Raw genomic sequence first — 18,387 nt, 5'->3', positions numbered from 1 at the left:
CAATTATTCAATTAAACCCAATAATTTACAACCTTACAACACATTTACACTTCCAATCTCTAACGTATTTTCACAGTCAAGAATCTATTGAAGTTTGCTTCATACAAGTATTAAAATAAACTACAAGAATGCAAGATATATATGTTTCATATCAATAAATTCACATTAGAAAGTAAGACCTATGTGTTTTGCCCCTGACTAGATATTAATCCATTATATAGTAAATTACCCAATTTAACAAGAAATTATCAAGTCATTAACAAAGCCCTTTTTTTTATATATAAAAATAAAATTCAATATTTCATTGGATTAACAATAATAATCCATGATATCCATCCACCTATGCCTTAGTGTTTTACACACAAAGAGTTTAGGTCTTCTTCCATAAACTGACAATGCATTTGATTTACTGGGCTGACCCTATTATATTTTATTATGGTTTATTTTGTGATTGGGCATGTCTATGGTTCGTGGGTTTGCTCATATTTAATATTTGACCTTTGTAAATATTATAACTCATTTTATTTATAGAAATACTATGGATTGGGCTGGGCTGATAGGAAAATGAAGAGTAGTACATGGGCTTATAGGAACAATAGTACTAATTTTTTTTTTTTTTTTTTTCAATTGGGTCGAGACAGATCCAGCGGCAAGCTTGGAGATGGAGGTGGCGGCTGTTGGAGGCCGGCGAGACAGATCCGGGTGTGAGGATGAAGATGGCCGACGAGACAGATGCGGCTATGAGATAGATCCGGTCACGGGCTGTGAGGATCCAGTGGAGACGATTGGTTCGGCGCCGGCGAAGAGGGAGATGGCTTACCGTGAGGATGATTGTGAAACCCCCGGATTTTTGGATGCGGGTTGGCCAGGCCCACGCCCGATTACCTGAGGATATCAAACCAATTAGCAATAAACGAATACAGAATACAATTAAGAAAACAAGAATAAATAAATTGCTGAAAATAAACTAGAATGATAACCCAAATACTGAAATCTCAGAATAAAATTTTATTAATAAAGAATTATTCTGATACATCCAAATTCTCCATTTCTAATACAACTCGGGAATCCATCTGGTGGACCCCTAATAAACTCCAACACTGAAATCAACAACTAAAGAACTTCAATGCTAAATCCCAAAGAAACTCCTACGTCGTCGGAAGAATGAGAAGCCGTCTCTGCTCAGCACGAACAAGATCTAAGACCTGGAACCATCTGTTACCTAAAAAATAATAGTGGGTCAAGCTCACAAATAAGTTCTATCCTAACTACAATCCAAATAGAAACCCAATACGCAGATACATCCTAGATGTCTCAACCATATCTATATAGTCCGTAATAGATAAATATATATCCACACTACAGGACTCTCACTAAACTATGCTGAGAGTCTCAACCTGAATAGAAGGTAACATGCAATACGCACCTGAATGGGCATGACTACCTAAGCCTAACAGGGTATACCTCAACCAACATAGCTGGCTACGCATCCTACTGCATATACGTACCCTAACCAACTATCCTGAGACTCAAGCTCATATCGCGGTACCATAAAAATATATTTAAAATCCATTCATATCCATCCATAGGAAATCTAATAAATCGTTCAGCTTATTCAACTGTACAGACTTATATAAGAGATCCAATAAGTCGTTTAGCTTATTCAACCGCACAGACTTAAATATAAGGAGAATTATATTTTTATAATTTGTATGCTTATTCCAAAATAGGTAGGACTGAGTATTTTGAATCAGTCTGTCTCTAGTATGCCACCGTCCCATATCGGTGCATACAATCCATAAAACCCACATAATTGATATAACAGGTAAAACTGTACACCAATTAAAATCCATAAGGTATGAATTAGCGTTTTGAGATAAATCATACCTAGTATGTCACCGTCCCATACCGGTGCATACAATCCTCCATATCCATGTAAATTATGACATATAAATAATAAGTAAGTAATTTACAGTCCAAAACCAAATATCCATATCATTGCAGAAAAATGTTTAAAGTTTCAGCAATTTAAATCCAAGCATTTAACCATATAGTTGCAGGAAACGATTTAATAATTCAACAACTAACATCCAGAGCATGCATAGATCAATTTTAATAAATCAACAACTCTATCATGCATTTAAATAAGTTTTATAATCATGTTATAGTCCAAAGAATTGCTAAATTAATTTAAGCAATTTAGTTATTTCCATCTAGTAACAGCGTACTAAGTTCTATACTCCTATTCTGTTTTATCCTTTAATACGGAGCCATAAACTATGCCCCAAGTCCAATTTGTTAATTAAAAGACTTCACCGTGTATTTAAAACTTAATTTGGAATCATGATATAGCACCTTAAATTGTCAAATTAAACTAGACAATAAATCTCCTTCCAGTCGTTAACCATACGCACAGTTGTTAAAATAGCGCACTGTTAATTCCATTCACTTAGAGGTCAACCTTACTCAATATAAAGATTTAACAACATCCAAAACCAATCTTCTAATCCTTTTGTGAAACCCCATAATCAACAGAAGTAATCCCATGCTCCAAAGTACCAACAGTTTGTAGAAAAATTTCAAAACAAGTGTACTATTGAAGAGAGCCTTCTCTAAAAAAAACTGGAGAAGGCTCTAAGCTACCTAGAGACGTCTCCAACTAAGGGAGAGCCTTCTCTAAGTTTTCAAGAGACTTCTCTAAGTTTTTTTTAAGCTTCTGTAATACACGCTGTAACACCCAAAACCACAAAGCATGCTTCATTGTTTACTTTCCTACCATTGCATCCATTACGTCTGCAGATATAATTTATGCCATATGAGGATTTAAAGCTTCATGAAAACCATATTTAGAAACCCTTGTAAACTTCCAAACCCTTCTGAAAAATAAAACTTCTCCAAACAGTGCACAAAGAATTTCAGAATGCATACACACAAGTGAGCCTGCTCTAAAAAAAACCAAGAGCAGGCTCTTGTTAACCATTAAGCCGTCTCCAGCTAAGGGAGAGCCGGCTCTCCCACAAAGGGAGCTGGCTCTCCTCCTTTGAGAGCCTTCTGCAACCTACGACTTTCACAGCCTTCTGCTTCGTCTCCGGCTGCTTCCACCTCCTCTGTTCCTTGAATATACCAACCCTAAGACTCTAATATACATCCAGTGATATCCCAGTTATTAAATCCCTCCAGTTTGTATCAAAGAAAACCATAAAAACCCTTGCCGATTAAACTACGTTTCAGTAATGGAGTATAATTTTCAACTTGCAGAAACAATACCCATGAATGTAAAAGCATACAGACAATCAATATAGCACTCAATAAGCATGTAATATTCAGTTAAAATCCGATTAAGATCCTAGAGACCATCTAAGGATGCACAGAACCCAGGACAAAGAGATAGAGATAGAATAGAACTTGCCTCTACAGTTTTGGATCAAAACCATGTCGCCGTCTTTTTAAGTTTTTCCGGCGATCTCGACGGCCGTCGAGGACTCTCTTGCTCTGGTTCTAACACTCGAACAGCCCTCAATCATCATCCTTGGTCCAGCCCAAATCCCTTGTGCCAAAACCTTCATCCCCTTCTCTCAATGCCTCCCTTAAACTCTCTGTCTTTTCTCTCTATCTACTATACGTGTATAAGGTTCTAAACCCTTTTGAGAATATAACAATATATATATATATATACACACACACACACACCAAGAAATCCTAAACCAAATCCTATTCCACGATAAAACTTAATTCTAGTCGTCGTGAGATATAAGACTAGAATCCATGTTTAATATTACAATTAAAACACTAATAATTTAAACCTAATTAACTTATTTAACTAAACTAACAAAGCACTTAAACAATTAAAAACTAATTTAATTCAATTAACGGAAATAAAAATAAAATCAAATAATTACTTAATTCACATAACCATAATTAAAGAAAACAATTCATTTAATTAAAATAAATAATTACAATAACCACTACTCAATTTAAACAATTTGACACATAAGCACATAGCCATAAAATCAAATTAAAATTTCACATAGAACAAAATTTAAATTCCAATCTTATCCTTTTGAAAACTAGGGGTATTACAATGATGATGGCAGCACCGAAACTGAGTTCGGGGCTGTGATGTCTGGCAGCGGTGAGTTCGGCGAGATGAGCACGGAGATGGCAGATGACGGGAGTTTGTCGACATCGCTACAGTAATGTTGGGCCTTATGCAAACTCGGAACAAGCAAAAACACCAATTTAGTATTCCAAGATTTGGACCTTTTTTACAAAATGTTCTACAACTGTTGGGACCAACACAGCCCGGTCCAAACGTATTGTGTTCTGAAAATGGGTATTGTAGCATGTAATACCCCTAATTTCAAAAGGATAGTCTTGGTATTTAATTTTTCAATTTATGTTTTAATTGACTTTTTAATTGTTTAATTGTTTTTGAATTATTTGACGTACTTGACTTATTTGTATTATTTGAATTAATTCTTTGGTTTACTTGTTTTCTTTGATTTATTAAATTGTTGAATTCTTATATTTATTTAGCTTACATTACGTGCTGCATTTTTGTGACTGATTTTATTACCTGTTTAATTGTTAATATTGTTTAAATTGTTTTATTTAATTTTGTTGTTTTTTTTAATTGATTTATTTGTAATTGGTTTAATTATTTTAGAGGCAATTTAACTGTTTTAAATTATTAGGGTTTTGTTAATTTCATCGTGTTTTATTCTGAACCGTCCTGTAGGTGGTTTAGGATTAAGGTTAGGGTTTCAACTTAAGCCTATAAATATATATGTTTACGTCTGCTAAGGGTTTTTGTAAACCCTATTCACCATAGTCACGTATACAGTGATACAGAGGGTTGTGAGGGCAGAGAAACAGAGAGTGAGTAATTTACAGAGAGGGCTTAGGAAGGCAGAACAAGGAAAACTAAAACTCAGAGACGTGAATTCAGTGTTTCAACTTTGAAACTTAAGGCAAGTCTCTGTTCTTCTCTATCCCTTTAATTTGTGTTCTGTGCACGCTTAGGAAGACTCCAGGGATTAAACTGAGTTGTAATTACATCTTTTAAACATGTTTAATCAGAATATTGAAGCATTGAATATATCCGGTTTCAATTGTTTTAACAGTTCAGTATTGAATCTTGTTATCGTTGCTTTAAAAGTTAATGTTTAATTCAATTCTAAGTTGTATAATTCTGCCTTATGATCAATCTGGGATGAGGATGGAACCTTAATACATGTATTAAAACTGTATTCAGTGTCTGGAAACCACCGGGGTCGGAGAAGAAAAGCAGTACAAAGGAAACGGCTCTTAAGGGTGTGAGAGACGGCTCCCAAAAGGAGGGAGCCGCCTCCCACAAAGCTAGAGCCGGCTCTCAACAGCCTAGAGCCGGCTCCCAAGGGTGGGGAGCCGGCTCCCCTTTAATGGAGAAGGCTCTCCAAGTTTCAGAGCCTTCTCTCTCTTTTGTTTTTGCGCATATTGAGTTTGAATGGACTGTTTGGCTAAGACTGAGTTTCTGAAACTGTTTCAAGGCTACTGAATGATGTAATACATTGCTTAAGACTTATATATGAATTGAGAAGCAAGCTTATATCCAGGAATTTGGGATGGAATTAGCCTAGGTTTCAAAGTAAACCTGTATGGAGTAAGGTTAAACATAAATTGGTAATTGCTCATTGTTTTAGTAAGTTGGTTTCTCTGCATGTCTTGGAATTATAAATCATGTTTTGTAGCTGTGTTATAAGCATACTGTTGTTTAATAATATGCATGCTTAGTGGGGATTAACTGATGATTAAATCTGTTATCAATTGTATTTATTATGACACTGTTCGGAGGAGTTAAGTGTATAGTTTTACTTTGCCATATTAATGGACTGTAATTGGGATTCAAATTCTTATATTGGATGCATAAATTGGTTATATATATGTTAAACTGTATTTGTGTTTGCTCTGGGATTGGTTGATGACAATTTAATACTGTATTATCAACCGTATTAACTGGAGGATGGTATGTACCGGTATGGGACGGTGACATACTAGATATGGACTAGATTAAATACTAAGTCCTATCTAACATGGATTAAGGTATGGATTAATCATATAGGTTAAGTCCATCACCTACTTATGTTATATCAATTGAAAATTGAATGACCTATTTTGGTTTCAAGATGGGTTGGTTATACATATATCAGACCACTACACAGATGGATGGTATTTTGTATTAGGAGGAGTACGGACTATATATATATATTATATGGTGTCATGGTATGAGCTTGAGTCTCATGACCATGGTTAGGGTGCGTATATCGCCTAGGATGGATAGCTGGACAGAGGTGTTGTTCCCTGGTAGGTCTAGATACACATGACCACAGTATGTGCGATTTGCATGGTATCTCTATTCAGGTTAAGACAATCCTTTTTGGACTAGTGAGCGTCCTATAGTGTGTACTATATACATATATGGACTATTCTAGATATTGTTGAGTCTTCCTAGGATGTATTTGCGTATCGGATTACTGTTTGGATTGTAGTAGATCAAGACTTGCATGTGGGCCTGACCCACTTCTTTATTTTTCAGGTGCTCGTCAGTTTCAGGGTTAGAGTTTGGACGTGCAAAGCAGATACAACTATTCATTCCTCCGATTATGTAGGAATCTTCTCTATGTTAGTTTTGGATTTTATTTTTATTATTATTTAAGTATCTTTTGGAGAATTTTAATAAGGGGTCCAATGGATAGATTCCCGAGTTGTAAACTTATGGAGTTTTGGATTATCAGGTTTTAAGTATTTAATTATAAAGGATTTTATTTCTAGATTCTTTCAGCTTATTATTTTATTTCTTATTTTATTTTGTGTTCTGTGTTCGGTTACATATTAATTGTTTGATATCCCGCGGGTTTGGACCTGGCCCTAATCAACCCGTGTCTCGGATTTGAGGGGTATCACATAGCATTATAGGTAACAACACAGAACACTACACTACACAAACCAAACAGGCCCTTAATGGCCATTCCAACACTATGTGAGATATTTTTGGGCAATCAAGACATGAATTTGATGTATATAATAAGCAAATAAGTCAAAAAGACACGTAAACATCCCAATTGAAGTTTCACCTCTTAGGCAAATACGATGATATACCTCAATGAATTTTTATGAGCAATCATCACATTCTAAGATATCTAATTGATGTTTGCACAAATTACCTTTCTAAGACATGCATCATAGTAAACACAACCGTCATACATGTACTATTCAACGTGGGAATTAGAATTAAAGCTATTTATCTGGAAAAAAACCAATTCACTCTATAAATTATAAATAAATATTCACTTCATAAAAATGTGCAACTTGACATAAGGATTACCACATTTGAAAAGTTGATATTATAATTACTCTAAACTTTTCGAGCAATAGTTTGTTTTCTTAACAATCCAGCATTGGCTTTATACCCTTTGAGACCAATGATTAAATTTTTATTGATAAATCTTGATTAGAAGAAGTAAAAATTTTAAATTTAAAGAATTTAGTTTATAAATCAAAATTGGTGATTAAAATTTTAAGAACAAATAAAAATTGGAAAGATTCCTATTAACCATATTACTATATATGATGCAAAATAACCATATCAAACTTTATTGTAAGATATATATATATATATATATATATATATATATATATATGTATATATTTTAGTTAAATATATCTCTTACAATAAAGTTTGATATATGATACAAAATAACTATATCAAACTTTATTGTAAGAGATATATTTAACTAAAATATATACATATATATATATATATATGTACATATATTTTTTTCCCCAAAAAGTTATTGTAAGATATTGGCAAGTGTCAACAACTATTTTTTTTTTTTTTTGTTTAATTTAAATTATACCACTATATTATTCTTTGTATGACAGTTGACTGATAACTTGACATAGAAAAAATAACTTTTTCTATGAAAACTACTTTAAAGTTGGCTTTCCTGATCATTCTTGTCTTGAAATTTTCCTCTACTTGATTGAAGATATTAAAAAGAAATATGAATCAGAATCAGCTATTTACGATATAAATTCTTATAACTCAAGTATAAGATTGAAAAAAATAAAACTACCCCGTATCATATTGTACTTGCAATTACTTTTATTAAATTGAACTAAAATCTGGATAAACCAAAAATATTATGCATGCATTGTCATTATGTATCATTACATTTCAAAATCTACAAACAACATGCACAAAATTTCACTTATATTGCATAAATTTTGAAAGAACTTTGAAAAATGAAACGGTAAACGCGAATAATTTGGTAATTCAATTTTAAAAAATCAGTATACACTAATCAAATTTCAAAATTTTTAAATATTAGTGTACTCAAACGAATTAAAATTTTCAATAGATGATTTTTTTGACACATGAATAGTCAGAGAGCACCATACAACAGAATATATCGTGTAAATTAGGAACTGACTCGGCCTTGATGCCACAACAAAGCTCATGAAGCTCTCTTCCTTTCGCTTGTACTCTTCATAATCATCTTCTTCTATTCTATGCAGTTCATCCACGACAACCTCATGAACATTTACCTCATGAACATTTACCATGTTAGGATTATGAATCCATCAAGATCTTCCTCTATTTGAATAGTGGCTACATAAGTTACAAATTTCAAATTCTACACTAACTTGAACACTGCTTAAAGATAGTAGTCAGTCAACAATTAAAATAGAAAATTTATAGATTATCAAATCATACCGGCAAAGAATGATATAAACAAAGAATATCAAAGAATTGGTAAGATGTATCGTACTGATCCCAACTGCAATCGTAAATTTTAATTCTTGGCTCCAAATGCCCAACGTCCATCTCTCTTTTATCAATTCTTGGCACCCCTTATTTTCCTCTCTTTCTCGTCACTCACTCAACCACTGAACCACACTCTAAATAAAGATAAAAAAAAAAAAAAAACATGGCTTCATCCTCGGCATTTAGCCATTTATATAAAAAACAACAAAAATTTAAAATTGTATAAAACGTATATAATATAAGAAATAAAAAGTCTATATAATTTTAATAGTAGTTACAACAAAAATTAAAAGCATAATTTAAGTGGTGTAAGTCTTAAAAAATGGAGACGGGGGAAATTCAATAGTTGTAACTATTCAAATAATAAAATTGTTTATTAAAAATAAAAATAATAATAAATGACAGTATAAAATGTGCATATAATAAAAAATAGAGATGTGAAAAACTCAAAAGTTGTAACTACTCCGTATTCAAACAGTAAAATTGTTTATTAAAAGCAAAAATAACAATAAATGATAGTATAAAATGTTGTTTATAATAAAAATAAAAAGGTTTTAAATTAAATGGAGAATTTAAGTGGTGTACTCTTAAAAAATGGAGAAATTCAAAGGTTGTAACTATTCAAACAATAAAATTGTTTATTAAAAGCAAAAATAATAATAAACGATAATATAAAATGTGTGTAAAATAAAAAAATAGAGACGTAGAAAACTCAAAAGTTGTAACTATTCAAATAATAAAATTATTTATTAAAAACAAAAATAATAATAAATGATAGTATAAAATGTGTATATAATAAAAATAAAAAAGTTTTAAATTAAATGAAGAATTTAAGTGATGTAACTCTTCAAAAATGAAAATGTGAGAAACGCAAAGCTTGTAACTGTTCAAACAATAAAATTGTTTATTACAAACAAAAATAATAATAATCAATGATAATATAAAATGTCTATAAAAATAAAAAGTTCTCAAAATATTTAATATAAAATATTTAATGGAGAGAGTGAGAGAATACGTGGAGACAGCTCCTACACGGTTTGTCTGCTAAATGCAATTAAGAGATACCCTGCAAAAAGTAAGTAGCAGCTTTTTGCAGGAAGACCATTAGAAAGAACTACGTATGAAAAACTGAAAGCTGGTGCCATCTTTTCTAAAGTTGTTTAGCTACACACGCAACTTCAAAAATTGGAATCCCAAATAATAATAAAATATTAGTACGGTGCATGGTTGAGGTGAATGTTACGGGTGCAACTTATATCGTATTTGGATAAGAATAAAATGTGTATAAATGGAAGGATAAATAATATTACTTAATATCATCACAATTACCCTTATAAATAATAATATTACCTAATATTACGTTATATTAAATATCATCACAATTTCATGAAAGGCATTTATGTACAATGTAGCTAAAGTTGTAAATGAAAACCAAGGACTATAAAAAATAAAAATAAAAACCTAAATCAATTGGTAGTCTTTATTAATAATTTGAAATTATTGTAAATGAATTGATAGTATGTGTAAATAATTTGAAATTGAGACATTTTTATTGAATATGCATTCGTAATCATTCATTATTTAAATAAATAACTTTAATTTTATTTTTTTAACTATTTATTATAAGAATTGAGATAAAAACGAACTGTCTTTGACTTCTTTATAATTATTTTTCTTTTCTAATTTTGAAAATTCTTTAAGACAATAAAAATATCAAAAATGTGTTGCTCCAATTGAATCATCTCAAGAAAAATTCAAATTGCTGAATATATATTGAACTCTATTTAGTTGTATTGCCACAAAAATGGATTCAATATTTATATCATTACCCCTGATTTAATTAAGATAAACCCAACCTGATCCATGGCAATGTTTGAGCAATAAAGGCTACTTTGTGGACTTGGCTTATCAAATAGAAGGCATATTTTCTTAAATCTTATGTTGAAGAATTCAGGGCATATAATAGCTGGAATGACTGGGTCATCCTAATCATGCATTTGCGAGCCAGTGTAAGTTACTTTTGTCAAAAACAAAATGTTGAAGAACCACGAAAAATATTTGTCTAAGTTACAAGTTACAACTCCTCTCTCTTTGGTTTTTTTTTTCTTTTTAAAAATAAAAAAAAAAAATCAAACGTTTTCTCTATCTGGATTTTTTTTTTTTTTTTTTTTTTTTTGTAATTTCTAAACATTTTAAAAAAATTTAAATTAAAATATGAAATTTCTAAAACTTAAAGATGACATATTTAATTACCTTATCAATTTTCTCAACCCAAATAATAAATATCTTAATTTCAGTTTGTAAAACTTAAAGACAGATTTAATTCCTTATCAAATTCTTGTTGATTCTATGAGAACATTGAGAGGTTAAAAAGACCTTATTCCTTTATTTTTTAATTTTCATCTAAATTGACTAATAGTCCACTTAGTTGTTGTTCTTTTCCATTTTCGTAGAGATGATTGGGTAAATAGATAATAGTTACGTACATTTGTAAGTATAAAGAAATTTTGGTTACATTTTTTAAATCAAAATATGAAATTTAAAAGGAGTGTTTAATATGAAATTTAAAATTGCTTAATATGAAACTTGAAGAAACCATACAAAATGATCTCCTTAATAAATTGTTTTTTTTTGGTTACTTGAAGTTTTTTTTTTTTTAAATAAATTGTTTTCAAATAACTGAAAGGGTGACTTATATTAACTGTTTTAAAAAAATTGAGTACCAATAAATTTGAAATTTTCAGTTGTGTGAAAATAAAAAATTAATCATAGAATTTTAGATGTTCTATATATTTTTTATATTCTTTCACGGTGGATATTTCCCTTGAAAAAAGGTCGGTGCAAATGGAGTGGAGCTGCCCTGGGTTCAAGTCAAGGTCTGAGTTCTGACCCATTCAAAGGGTGCAACTACAAGGGTTTTCAAAACTCCAAAAATATGGCTATTCTACCGAACCCGAATTATAAATTTATTTTTTATTTTAAATATTATAGACCTCAATTGGCGACTCATTCTCCGAATATAACGTGATTGAGAATGAGTCGAAAGAAAGAGATATTTACGGGATTTTGTTTTAAGAGTTTTAATATGATCCAACCACGTTGTATTCAGAGGATGAGTCGGTAATTGAAATCGGAAGACCTATCATTTCTCATATATATATCTTCAATGGTAGATGATGTGCATAATATTATGATGTACTATATATTTTAGGGCATGTTATGTTCAATAATAGATGATGTACTATATATTTTAGGGCATGTTTGGTTATTCTAACGATAGATGATGTGCATTCTAAAAACATAAAGAATGAGAAAGTAATATACAAGTTTCATTAAGTTAATATGGTACATGATAGGGTAGTGTGGTAACTTAAATTCTAATTCGAAATTTTAACCTGGATTGTAAGTCCAAATTCAACCTAATCAAGTTTGAAGGTTAGGTTGAGATTAGGTTAGAATTAAACATTTTACATATGTCAGATTAAGCTTCAATTGTACCTCTAATCTGCCCAGTTCTCACCCCTAATTCTAAAGTTCTGATAAGTTCAACATAATTAATCTGGCTTCCAAGCAATAACAATTTGTTTCACAATTATTTAATTTGTTAAAATCTTTTTTATTTTATTTTATTTTATTATTTCATAGAGTGTAATACCCGTGTAAATATATATCTATATATAAGTATTGATATAAATTAATAGATATCTTCGTTTGAATTTAAATGAAATTTGAGATATAATCAGTTGATAAGTAATTTAAATTTAAATTAAAAAATAAATCACTATAATACCTCACCTGACTCCCTATATCTTTATCGTTATTTTTTTATAAAAAGATAGCACGATACATCGTGAGAGAAGGAGACCTGGTGAGAGAGTAAAGATTTGACGTGTGCCTTTCTGCAATAGTCAGAAGAAGGAACGATAATTAAAAATTCGTGTAAAAAGGAAGAACGAGCGATCTTTCTAGACAAAGAATATTAGTTTTAAGTATAGTGAACTTAGTTTGTTGATTTCGTGATTTCTAAAATTTCCAGAATATTAGTTTTCACCCATTAGCAAGACATAAGATTAATAATAAAACAATGCATAAGCAAGACATAGGTAAGCTTACCCTTTTAACTTTATATATATATATATATATATATATATAGGAGGCTATATTCGCACTTCACTTTTCTCCAATTGCACTCCATTTATTTTTTTTCTTTTAAAATAAATTACTAAAAAGTCCTTGAATTCATTAATACACTATCCCTTAATTTATAATGTCATAACTACCCTTTATGCAACTTTAACTTTTTATTTTTTATTTTTTATTTTTTTTAGTTTACCTTCTTCACTTTATTTACTATTCTTTTTCCTTTCTATTTGTTTATTTCGGAGGTCCTCTCAAAGAAGATAATTTATTCCAGGAGGTCCTCTCAAAGAAGATAATTTATTCCAGGTTAATAATTTTATTTCTGACGGTCAAAAGAGATAATTTATTCCATAATGACTTTTTTTGGTACAATCTAAAAGGATATTTATTCAACAAAGTTAACTTTTTTTCAGTCAAGAGAGGTAATTTTTTTTTTTGGGTAATTTTCATAAGTCATGTCAAAAGAAATAATTTATTAGATAAAAATAGCTTCCTAATATTTTTTGGGGTCTTATCAAAAGAGATAATTTATTCAATATAAATATATATATTTTTAATCCTCTTATTTTTCTGACATTTTTTTTTTTTTTTTTTTTTTGGGAATTTTGACAAAAAAGATAATTTCTTCAATACATATGTTTTTTTTTTTTTTCATTTCAAAAGAGAGAATTTTTTTTAATAGTTACTTTTTTTATTTTTTTGATCCAGTCAAAAAAGGCAATTTATTCAACATAAATTTTTATTTTTTGGTCCTTAAAAAAAAAAAAATTACTCAATTATTTTTTGTCTTGTCAAAAAGACCCGAATTAATAAAGATTAGAGATAAGGATGAGAAATCTAAAAGGATAGTTTTGTCAATTTAAAAGTAATAATTATTTATTTGTAAAGTAAGGGTTAGAATTGCCATTTCATTTTAAAATTGTAATGTAAATGTTAAAAAGTGAAGTGCGAATATCGCCTCCATTTATATATATATATAGAGAGAGAGTACTAGGTAAAATAAGCATGACTAAAAAGCATGAATTGTGAATTGTGTGGAAAAATAATAATAAAATAATGTATGATCAAGACATAGATAATGAGTTACTCTACCAATAGGGGTAGGAGTGATACATACCTTGGCAAAAACACAAAACTGATGTAATTAGAGTAATGTTAAAAAAGGCTTATATAGAGAGAGTATATTTATTTATTTATTTATAGTTTTATAAAAACTCTTTTAATAATAGTATAGATTTATTAGGTAATTTAAATTTTATTAGGTAATTATTTTTTTATATTTTGTGTTAGCGTTTTATAGAAACTATTTTAATAATAATATAGATTTATTAAGTAATTTGAATTTTATTAGGTAATTTTTATACTTTTATAGAGTTTTTTTTTAATATAAAAATTCTTTTTATATTAATTAATTAAAAATAGATAATTAATAAATATTTTTGATATTAATAAATAAATACTTAAACACTTTACACATTTAATAATAGTATAAATATATATTTGATTCAAGGGTATATTTTTCGCTGGATTTGTTTCTTTACAAATGGGTTGCTATGTTGCGGGGCATTGTACTCCAAAGCCGCTGGGCTCTAATTCATTTCAACTGAATTTTTGTAGATGACGTATAACTGATTTTTTTGTTAAGGTTAAAAAAAAAAAAAAAAAAAAAAAAAAACGAAATTGAACTTTTGTCGTAACAGTAGCCTTTTTATTATTATTTTAATACACTAAAAAAAGAGAGAGAAATGGGAGATTGAAAGCAATGAGAGAGAAAAAGGATAGAGCGTAAGCAAAGAGAACGGGGTTTCTAGAGAGAGAGAGAATGTGCGTCAATGCAGGTTGCAGCTTTAAATGGTTGGGCATAGTACTTTAAAGCTGAGCATTTTTTTCCTAATATATAATATTATATAAATATATTTAAAATATATATATGCATTAATATATAGTATTATTAGTTCTCAAAATAAATATATAATATTATATTATATATATATATATATATATTTTAGAATCTGAATTTGACATGTGTCTCCAAAAGGGTAGCAGTGTGGATTTAAATAATCTATGCATTTATGATTGTCAATAATTTAATGGAAGACATTAGTCTATATAGAGCTAAATTGTGAAAATATATATAGGGAAAAGTTCAAAAAAACTTCCCTCAATTATTGGGTGTTGCAACTAATCCCTTTGAATTACAAAAAATCTCCCTTGAACTAACAAATTATTGCATTTAACCCCTTGAACTAACAATAAGGGGCCGGAAAAGCCAAAAGACATCATTACCCTCAATTAACCATCCTCTCTTTAATTTGGGTCCTCATTTTTTTGCACAGAGAGAAAGAGAGAGAGAAAACACTATTCATTATCGAACCCAAACGCAGCTTTGTTCATTACCTCCTTCCTCAATTTTGGAACCATCAACACCCTGGTTCTCCACCTACCACTACCATCCTCATTGTTGCCAAACCCTTCCCCTACTAGACCACTGAGTGGTCAATTTCAGAGTGGACGGATCTTGATGCCGAGCAACCTCATCGCCGGAATTGCGCCATATCTTCGCCGCCTCGTGGTTCCCCCTGCCCCTCATTCATAGACCACACATGATCCCATTCACAGACTTTAACCCAAAAAAAAAAAAAAAATTCAAACCCAGATCATTTCCTTATGATCTTAAATTCTTATATATATATACACACACACAAACTCAGAAGCTGGGATGTCATTATTTATGCCTCCCCAATTGATGTCTCTGTTTTTCTGTTTCCAATTTGTAGATATACCCAACAGAGGTGGATGAGACGGCCTTTGCCAGGCTGTGCTCGGCTCGGCAAGGATGAAGATGGGCTCGACCGTGAGGAAGAAATCCAGTGGTGAGCTCGGCGGGACTGAACCGGTGAAATACTGCCCGGCGAGATGTGGACTGAATGGATGGCAAGGACAACACAATAGGAAGCTTCAAGGACTGTGATGGACTCAAGAATCATGCGCCGAAAACCCATTATCTCTCTGGATCGACTGAACCATCTCTCTCAATCGTGAGCGGCATCGCCAACAAGAACTCCCACCATCACACTGTTGGGATTTATATGCCCTGGCATAGCAAATTCTTGTTTGGATTAATTAACATATGTTCCTGAAGTTTCTGAAATATTTATGTTTTATACAATTGGTGAATTCAATGTATTATGTTTCGATTCACTATGAAATTGATAGTGTCCATGTAATTACAAGAAATATTTATATATATGTATGTGATGGCAATCAATGCATGATATATAAATAGTAATTATAAATTGTTCATAGTCGGTAATTATGGATGGACTCATAATTAATTAAGACTTGAACTGGATCCGCGTTAGGTTGAGATATATTGCGAGAGCCGTTATATGCAATTACTCCTTATCATCGTCATGGCATTTGACTCTTAAGCATGAGAAAAGTATAGACTCTTTTATTAATTAATAATTACTTTGATTTGTTCGGCGGATTCTTCGGGATCCTTAGACCGACACTTTGGGTAGTTATGTAATTAATAGTTAGAGAGTTATATTTTCAATATTTGCATCATTGCTACTTGTATTTATTTTGTATTGATTATGGTTGATCACAAAGTAAATTCGAAGGCCTTCGTGTGTTTTTAGACAAAATGATTTATTATATATTTATTTATTTAAATTATTATTTTTGTCAAACAAATGTTTTATTGTGATCAAGCAAGAAATAATCAAAGGTACCAAAATAAATATATTAATTAAGTAGTCGGATTGATGGCATTATTTATCCGATAACTAATTATGCATAGAGGGGTCAAAGTGCAACATTGACTTAGAGGTTATTTATTATTTAATTGGAGTTCAATTAGTTTCTTTTAGTGGAGTAGAAATTAATTTATGAATTAATTTAATTGGGTCCATGGACCGGGCCAATTATTAATTCATTGTAGCCAATAAAATAATAGGCCCAATGGATTCTCACTCATAGCCCAACTTGATATTGGAATCATATTAGATTTGAGACATATGAATTAGAGATGGAGAAGGATTTGTTGTTTCCTTTTCTTTATTCTTATGTTGCCTATAAATATACATGGTTTATGTATATTTTAGGGTGTGATATTTAATGAGAAGGAAAAAGGAATTTATTTTCTCTCTCTAGAAAATTAGGGTTTATGTTCTCATCTAATGGAGGCTCCCACAAGCCTAGTTTTCCAAGGTCATTCATGGAGGCTTATGAGTGATTCCTAAAGGCAAAACAATTACCAAGAAGATGGAGATCCAAGAAGAAGGCATCTTGCTAAGGGATTTACAATAAGTGAGAACATTCACTTTAGAGGAAAGTTTTAAAGGTTTACTCAGACCTTTGATGTAAGTATTCAATCTGTTAATTGAATGATACATCATATTTTATTTTTTTTTGCATAAAACTTGTCTCTATGTGATGAATCAAGATCTATGAATCAAAATTCCTCAAAAAGTTTTTAAAACTAGCACGTTTCCCAACAGTGGTATCAGAGCATGGTTTGATTCATTACTAGAGATCATGTTTTTATCAAAATTCATCATTCATGGATCCAAAATTATATTCATATATATTTTTATTGATGTATGTTGATGTATGATTTAATATATTGATATATATTGATACATGATGATGTATGGATAATTGTGAATGAATGATGATGTATGGTTGGGCCATGGATGAAGCTTATAGGAATATTGAATGTAATTTTATCTTTGGATGAATGTAATTAAGGCTTTGATTTAGCCGTTTGAAAGTTCAATGATGTAATTTATTTTTCCCATTGTATTTCAAGTTGTAAATATTTTTAAAGTCATGTAATATTCATCAAATGATGCTATGAAGCTTCAAGAAGGTCCAAAAGGGTTAAATTATGCTTCAGTAATTTTCTGGAATTTTTTCGAATTTTTTGGAATTTTTCTGGAATTTTTTGAGGCTTAATTTAATTTTCTGGGAATTTTTCTGATTTTTCTGGAATTTTTCGGCGTTTTTCCGGTGGCCGGAGCATCGCCGGCGGCGAGAAGAGGCGTCGGAGGAGGCTGGAATCAGATGTGGTGCATAGGAGGTGAGCCTGGCGCGTGAGGAACACGTGCCAGGAGGTGGTATATGCTGGCGCGTGCATTGCACGCGCCAGCCAAGGTTGTATGGCCCCACGCGCGTGCAGGCGCGTGGAGGCGCGTCCCACGCGCCCCACTCGCGTGCCAGGGCGTGGGGGCGCGTGCCTTCACCTGCAGCATGCCCCAGGCGCGTGTGAGCGCGTGTGGGGCCCTCCAGGCGCGTTCCAAGCGGTGTTTTGCTTCTCCTGGTGCGTACCAGCCTTATGTGAGTGTTTGCAAGCCGATGGATGATCTTCCCGCGATATTTAGAGTAGTTAAATGTTAAAAGCTGATTCCATTGGCCGTTTTATTTGTTTTATCTGT

The 18,387-nt window shown here is 31.2% G+C and overlaps 1 protein-coding gene across 1 annotated transcript in view; it reads left to right on the top strand.

Moving 5' to 3' along the window:
• Positions 1-661: 661 nt before the first annotated feature.
• LOC132273155 (uncharacterized) overlaps positions 662-18,387 on the top strand; it is a 30,896-nt gene continuing 13,170 nt past the window's right edge. Inside the window, exon 1 of the mRNA XM_059774177.1 lies at positions 662-860. Coding sequence (XP_059630160.1) covers positions 662-860 — 199 coding nt within the window. The remainder of the gene's footprint in view (positions 861-18,387) is intronic.

This window comes from Cornus florida, unplaced genomic scaffold, assembly GCF_030987335.1.
Source record: "Cornus florida cultivar Cherokee Brave unplaced genomic scaffold, ASM3098733v1 CherokeeBrave_3.0.0_Hap2_Chr09, whole genome shotgun sequence".
Lineage (NCBI taxonomy): Eukaryota > Viridiplantae > Streptophyta > Magnoliopsida > Cornales > Cornaceae > Cornus > Cornus florida.
This window is presented reverse-complemented; position numbering and strand designations above follow the sequence as displayed.